This window comes from Nuphar pumila, chromosome 13 (genome assembly GCF_984573655.1).
Source record: "Nuphar pumila chromosome 13, dmNupPumi1.hap1.1, whole genome shotgun sequence".
Lineage (NCBI taxonomy): Eukaryota > Viridiplantae > Streptophyta > Magnoliopsida > Nymphaeales > Nymphaeaceae > Nuphar > Nuphar pumila.
The window spans coordinates 9863054-9871247 of NC_143261.1; the positions used below are offsets into that span (position 1 = coordinate 9863054).

At 44.6% G+C, this 8194-nt stretch overlaps 1 protein-coding gene across 1 annotated transcript; it reads right to left on the reverse strand.

Annotated features, from left to right (window-relative positions):
• Positions 1 to 1201: 1201 nt before the first annotated feature.
• On the reverse strand, positions 1202 to 2911 carry LOC149817714 (scarecrow-like protein 21). Its single transcript, XM_089986056.1, has one exon. It carries the CDS (start codon positions 2909 to 2911, stop codon positions 1202 to 1204), a length of 1710 nt encoding a protein of 569 aa, XP_089842182.1.
• Positions 2912 to 8194: the final 5283 nt, after the last annotated feature.

The following is an 8194-nucleotide window of genomic DNA, read 5'->3' on the forward strand; positions in this document are numbered from 1 at the left end:
GAGAGAGAGAGAGTAAAGCTAAGTTGCTTCAAGCAGTTAGGGAATGTTGTCAGTAAGGGTGCCTATGGCCAACACACGTATCCTGTCAGCAGAAAACATCACCCCTGAATCGGCTATTTTTAATAAATGTAAAAAAAATAAAAATTAATTTTTTAATATTATTTTAATGGTTTAAACACGTATCACTTTCTGATTGACACTTAATGTTTTTTTTTGTTAGTTTTTGACCGATACGGAATGATTCACTTGAGTATCGGTATCGGGCCAATGCTGAATCATTGGCGGAACTATTCAGGGCCGATACCGATACTGACAACATTCCCTCCTACCTACTAATAGAAATCATAGTTGTAGTTGCATATAGAGGTGTGGACACAGTTTCCTGGCAAAAAGTTCAGGGCAAGCGCAAGTAATGTTGAACGGGCGTCTGAGCTTTTAACCACAACAAATTTAATAGCATGTCAGTAAACCTTACGGTGATCCAATATTTTCAGTTTCTTAAAGTGTTCCGTTCACGTGACACGAGCAATACAGCGCACCTCCAAAAATGAAAAATGAACAAACAAGAAAAAGAAAAGCGAGCCGTGTAACTTAACAAATCAGGCATTTTTCACTCACACGGTATCCAATGAAGCACTAAATCTAACGCAAATAGGTTTCATCAAAAATTTGCCATTAATAAATCAAATTAACTTTTTCCCCACCATCATTTTTTCCCCTCCGTGTAATTAAAACCAACAGTAGCAATAAATACTACCAGAATTGATGACGACGAGTTTTAAAACCGCAGATATAAACGATATTTTTTATGATGAAAGCAAAAAGGCAATAATTGACTTTCCCTACACCACAAAGAGAAGAGAATAGGCCCTCTTCTTCCCCTGCTGCTGCTGCTGCTCCCTCTACGTTCCTATCCGGATCTCCATGTGGCACACTAAGCCATTATCCCTCCTCCTTTTCCACCACCACCTACTTTTCTCTCTCTCTCTCTCTCTCTCTCTCTCTCATATAAGTAACAAAACAATAACAATAATCATCACAACAACAATTAACAAAAATTATTGGTGCAACCATTCATCATTCATGACCACCATTTTTAAAATTATCTCCCTTTCATCTTCTGGTACTCACGTAGTATAATAACAACAATTTCAACAACAATTAACAATTATATAATAAAAGAAAGACAGAGAGAGAGGGGCTAGTGCCACGCGGAGGCGTAGGTGAGGACCCGGTCGTGCCAACCGAAGCAGAGCCCACCGGCCTCCTCTTCCTTGAGCGTGAAGCCCGGCTTCCGGTACGGCCTGAGCTTGGACAAGAGGGTGGCATGGACGTGGGGACCGAGCGGCATGGGACTGAACCCAGCCATGTTCAGCCGAGACCTCCACTTGCCCCCCACCTCGCACCGCTCTACCCTTTCCCACCCTTCGCACGCTACCGCGTTGGCCGCCCTCCTCCCCAAGCTTTCCTCCACCCTACCCCTCTCCTCCGCCTCCTTCCCGCCACCACCACCGCCCATGGTGGCGTCGAGAGACTCCACCAGCGCCCTGTAGTACCCGACCACCTCGCCGAACCGAGCCACCAATGGGGCCGTGTTCCCGTTCATCACTTGTTCCACCACCGTCACCACCACCGGCCTCAAGCCCCTCGCCAGACGGAGCATCTCGTCCCTCGGGTTCTCCGTCGAGACGCTCTCGTCCGCCACCCGGTGAAGCCGGTACGCGAAATTAACCGCCACCGCCTCCTCCTCATCCACCCCTCCACTTCCATCGCTGCACCCGAGCCTGGCTCGATTCAATTCCCCGAACCGCCACCCACCAACGAAATGAAACGAGCACTTCACACCGACCCGCTCCGCCAGCTTCACCAATCTCTCTCCCACCAGCGTCAGCCCCGAAGAGGCTGTAGAGTTCGGGACGGCGTCCACGACGACGGCCGTGATCCGCAGAAAATCCGGCCGGCCAGATTGCCGCTCGGCGAGGGCGTGGATGAGGGTGGTGTACTGGTTCCCCTGCCCAATATCGAAGTCGATTATGTGGATTTTGCTTCTATCGCGGACAGCGTCGAGGATGGCGAGATTAGCGGCCATGAAGCCGAGTTTGAAGCAGGGGGAGGCCTCGAAGAGCATCTGGGTGGCGAGGAGGTGGTCCGGCGACGAGAGTTCAGCCGGTCCCGGAGGCCGGATCTCCGGTGGGTTCGGCCTCATCGCGATCGCCTTAGTTATGTGGGCGAGGAGGCGTTGCTCCGGGTCGCCGCTCCGGGGGTTGCAGAGCTGCCGGGCGCTGGTGAGGCCGGAGACGGCATTGTCCGTCCTCCCCTCGGAGAGGGCCACCAGGGAGTCCAGGATGAGCTGCTTCGGGTCGGCCAACGGGGCTCGGACGGGCGAGGTCGACGAGCAGGCCGAGGGCGGCGACGGCGAGAAGGCCGGGGGCGGCGACGAGGACGACGACCCGGAGGAGATGAGGCTCTGGATCGTCTCCTTCCATTCGTTACTGCCGTCGATGATCTCCGACTCCAGACCCCCATCGTCGCGGTCGTCATCGTCGTCCAGCAACGCCCGCTCCAATTCCTGAAGCCGACTCTTGATGCTCTCCTCGCAAATCCCTCTAGGGGACTGGTAGGCCGGAGACGGGCTCGGCCGATCTGGGGGAGGGAGGGAGTAGCCGGAAATCCAGGGCGGGTGGTTGCTCCGCTGCTGCTTCCTCGCGAGCGGGTGGTCGAGGTCCGGCAAGGGGCGCTTCGAAAAGAAAGAAGACGGGTCTAGGATCCCTCCGAGTTGGGGCCGGTACTGGACCCTCGCGGCACCCCCTCCGCTGTTGGTGCTCGCGAGAGATCCAGAGATTCCGGTGTACACGCCAGAATCATTGCCGGAGACCCCCGATGAGGAGTCGAACCCCCTCAACACAGGCATGATCAGAGAGAGAGAGAGAGAGAGAGTTTCAAGTCCAAAAAGGGAAAAGAGAAAGATCAACAATCAGGACGAGGGAAGAGAAGACCTGCCACCTTAGTGGGGTCGCCAGAATTTCTCTACGGTGCAGGAAAACCTTCGATCCGGCTTCATTCTGGCAGTTTCCCGATAGAATTTCCTCTGAGATATATAAATATATATATATATATAGAGAGAGAGAGAGAGAGAGAGAGAGAGAGAGAGAGAGACGTAAAGAGTCCCAAGTAAGGGAGAGTACTTCAATGGCACGAAAGCAGGCGGCAAATGGCATCCACTGGAGACAGCCGGTTGTTTCACAGCTGGCATCGGTCAACCTTAGGCGGTAGGCCTCGTTGTCAACTAGGTAGAGGTCCCCCGCCTCGTACTCCATCCGGAAGTGATCCGGTGACGTGGCGGGTTTCACCGACACGTTCCCGTCACCCTCTCAGACATGCCGTTCCGCGTTTACGTCCTCCCTTCCTTTTTTCCCAAACTCCCCCCAAACTCCGAAGATCGCCACGTTGGCTCCGTCCCCACCACACTAAGCGAATCTTACGGTTCGGATCCTGACACGGAACTTTTCGGACCCTCCGGACACCTCTTTAATGAAGAAACTTCGCTTTTTCGGTATCAGCTGCTTTTTCACTGGCTTAGAGCGGGTAAGATATGGATCTCGCACCGATGAACCCGTATCCGCTTTCAACTATATAGGGGCATTGATATTCATATTAAAATGGGAAACACATATATATATATATATATATATATATAGAGAGAGAGAGAGAGAGAGAGAGAGAGAGTAATGGGTCGGTGCTAAACCGCGTGCCAAATAGGTTTTTTTCATTTTATTTTTAAATCCTGACCACACAGATGTGATCTATGTATTTGATTTTATAGAGATCAGCTCTCTTGAAGCATTCGATTCCAACACATGGGTGGGTTTTTATAAAGTTGAAAAAATCAACGGTCCAAAATTTTGGTAAATTTTCAAAGCTCTAAACATCATTTTTTCATGGAAGGTGTGGATTCTTAGTAAATTGACCCTGCCCAACACATTTATAGAGCCAGAACAACATAAAAATCACGGAAGAAGCTGAAAACCCTATTTAACATGTGGTTTAGCACCACTGTATATATATATATATAGTGCACAGGCCCATTAGAGGTAGTTAACACGGAAGCTACTCAAATCCGAGCTAAATGTGACTTAATCTGACCATATCCACTACATTCATCTAAGGTGCACTACAATAGTGTAGAGCGCCCGCCCATAGATCGGGCCTCAACTCATACATTTTCTATATTATTTAAAAGTATTTATTAAATTACAAATAATATTCAAATGTGAGAGAGATAGAGATTGCTTTTAATAATCCAAGTTATGAACCACCAACCTCTGTTATTTTTATAAGGCAGAGAAACACTGCAAAAACTTCACCCCCAAAAAAAGGCAAATTGTATTCCTTGCCTTAAGGTTGAAAATGGATGGATTTCTTGATGCCCAAGAGGGACTTGCCCAGATTTGATTTCACAGGTCCAACCCAACCCCGATGGTTAATTGGACACCCTTCCTTTGTTATCAAATTCTGATAGTATCGGACCCGATACTGGTTGGGAGTGGCTCACAAGGGAGATGTTGATACCCCTAATTATAATAACTACTCTTGCTTGTGGTTTTATAAGATTATTAACGAGAAGATAATATATATACGATTTGATAAAAAAAATAAATGATGAAGTATACTAAAAGTAGGATTTGATTTGATAGTGTAACAAACATAGTTGAGTTGGAAGTGTGACAGATGTTTTCATCGTTGGTCATTTCCTCATAGGTTCAGTTGGATATATATACCGGATCACATGTGCCCACCAGATTTTTTTTCCCATCTCCCAAGCTAGAACGTTGTCAACGGGTGGGGTTTGGTTCGGACTCACGAGAAACCAGACTCAGGCCTGATTTGAAATTACGGTACCGGGTCTGGATCTGAGTCCAATCGGACCCACCTGGATTCTAGTTGGACCTTCTCATTTATTACCAAACCCTGACCCTATAGTGTTTCTTACAGGTCAGGTCCGGATCAAATCCGACCCATTGACCCTGACTAGGTGGGCACGCTTATGCTGTTCACACTGAAGGATGTCATGAATTTGATACTCGAAGTATGCATCCGGATCCATAAAGTCTAAGCGATGAGGAGATTTTCTTGGCAGGTATATATGGAGGGTACCCCAACCCCAAGAGTGTTTACACCGTGACGTTGAAATAGGCCATGGTCATTGGCACCTCTCGGTCCGTATTCGGGATGTCCAAACCATAATAGTGGTTTCTCTCTGCTCTTAGTATGAGCTCCTGCTAAATTCAATACATGAACCAATGTTATCAGTATCGGTGCACATCGGGTCGTATCGGCAGAAATCCGATATTGAATTTGTTTTTTTTAATATTATTTTAAATTTATTTTAATGGTTTTAGCACGTGTCACGTTATGATTGACACGTTATAATTTTTTTATTGTTTTTGGGCTGATACAGAAAGATTCAGTTGAGTATGGGTATGGGCCAGTACAGCTGAATATTTGATCTGAGCCATTCAAACGCACCGCACCGTAAAGGAAGGGGGAAACAAGTGGTTTAGTCCAAAGGGAATTAGGTGCTTCCCCATCTTCAATTTCCTCCTCCTTTCTATTATATAAACAATAAAAGAGAGACGCTGGAAAAAAAAATGATGCTCGGTTTCGTGCTGGCTAAAAACAAAAGGGATGGTTACCCGTCCCACCCAACAACCCTCATAATCAAACACGAAAAACGGTGCAAAACAGTGGGCCCCGACACTTTTGAGCGCCACAAGACCATAGTTCCCTCCTTCCTTTCTTTGTTCCCCACCTTTACCCCCTTGTGATGGACATGTGTCTTGAGACAGATGGTTCGGGTACTGGTCGGTCCCGTATCAAAAAGTGCTGAGATCTTGGCCATAAGATTCTCCAGATGAACGGCCGGCATATGTCAAAGTTCGTGGATTGTGTTTCTTCTAGCAGTGGGTGATGACAAAATCTACTTTATTTAGAGAAAAATGTTTTTGTTATTTTTTATTAATTAAAAAAAAAAGGCATTACGATCGTTACAAGTCGAGAGGTGTCACATTGAACATGTTCTTGTTCTGGTGTCCATGGTGTAAAACCAATGTTGTCAGTATTGGTGCATATAATGAGCCCTGAATCGATTATTTTTTAATAAATATAAAAAAATTTGTTTTTGTAATGTTATTTTAACACGTGCCACGTTCTGATTGACGCATAATATCTTTTAAATTATTTTTTGATTGATTGAAAACGATTCACTTGAGTATCGGATATCGGCCGAGTCACCTGAATAGTTGACCAAACGATACAAGGTCGGATACCGATACTGACAACAAACGTGTAAAACTCCCCTGCCCACCAAAAGAGAAAGATAATAAATTCTAATGGGAAAAGTGGCGTGATGGGCTCGATTTCAACACCACCAACAGTCCACCACCGCCAACAATAATATAACAATTGACCGTTAACAGAATTTCGTCATAGAGGGATGGATGGCATTCATGGGGTTTCTGACGTGAAGCTCAGGGTCTATTGGCCCTCCATCTTTGAGATGGACGGCTGCGTGTGAAAGCTTGCATTACATATAGGACTGCTTCCGTGAAGAGAACTTGGTAAAATTTGGTGGAAATATTTTCCCAGCGCGGTTCAAAACCGCTGTGAAAGAAAGATCCCAGTTTTTGAAAACATAGAAAACTAAAGGCCTGATTTTTGCATTTCAGGTGGATACACATGGCCCCACGCATTCTCTCACTCAATCCCATAACCGTTTATGATTGCCTTTTCTATCAACAACTTTTTGAGATGGACGGTTTATTCGTCTACCGTTACTAGACGAAGGAGCACCCCCTGCTCGTGCACCTTTTTTTCGCGCAAGAAAAATAATAGTCAGGAACCGCTGCTAAATACCTTTTCTGCGCAATTTTATACCAAATCGAATACACCAGGAGTGTTTCAGAGAGAATAAATGCTAATTGAGTTTTTTAGGTTTTTTTTTAGTTTTATTTTAAAATTCTGACCGTACATATGTGATTTGTGTACTTGATTTTATAGGGATAAGCTCTTGAAGTGTTCAATTCCGACACATGAGTGGGTTTTTAATAAGGTTCAAAAATCAACGGTACAAAATCTTTGTAAATTTTCTAGTCTCAAAATATCATTTTTTTTATTGAAAATACATTATCCCTCGTAAATCGACAATGCCCAACACATTTTTATGGTCTTGGAACTGCAAAGAAAACACTGAAAGAGCATAAATGGGTATATATATATATATATATATAGAGAGAGAGAGATAGGTATATATAGCATAAATAGACCATGCCCAACACATTTTTTAGGCTCTCTAAATATATATAAATAAAAGAGAGAAATGGGTACATGCTAAATGGGTTTTTCTATTCTTTCGGTGTTTTCTTCACAGTTTCGACTGCCACTACAAGAAAAATGTGTATTGACGACGGATGCTATCCGTCGCTAGTCTATCGATGTACATCTTTGCGATGGATTTTGCGATGAAATAGCGATGGATAGCATCCGTCACATAACCCTAGTCGCTAAATTGTGACATAAATTACCTGTCACTAATCCGTCGCTATGTTGCGACGGCTTAACGACTAATTATGTACGTCGCGAATTCATCATTAAATGGAGACCGATTTGGTTAAGCGACAAAATTTAATCTGTCGCTATTTCCGTCGCTACCATTTATCGACGGATGCGTATCCATCGCTAATTTGGCGACGAAAATTAGCGATGGCTTAAATTCTACCGTAAACCGATGACTATTTCAAATTGGCGACATAGTAGTGATGGATAATGTCCGTCGCTAATTTGTAATAAAAAATTTTAAAAAAAATTTGAAATATTTTGAAACTCGAGAAAAAAATTCTCGTACAATTCATATATCCTGCTTATAAAAAAATAGTATGAATAAAAAATGCATATAAATTAAACAGAAATACTAAGTTAAGCAAACTTTAACTACCAAGTACAATCCTTGCGAAGTTATAATTAGTTACAAGTTTGTCAAACAAATTAAACAAAAAAATCTTATCCTCGCCAAGATTTTGGGCATCATCCTCTTCATTTTCTCGATCTGCCCCTTCTTCCATGCCTCCATCAGCTCCTCTACGTTGATCATCTCCAACATCTTACAAAAGAGAACCAAAATGTTAGTATTTATAAACAA

What these genes read in the sequence shown, in the direction of transcription:
- LOC149817714 (XM_089986056.1), bottom strand. Translation starts at nt 2,911, where the DNA reads ATGCCTGTGTTGAGGGGGTTCGACTCCTCATCGGGGGTCTCCGGCAAT.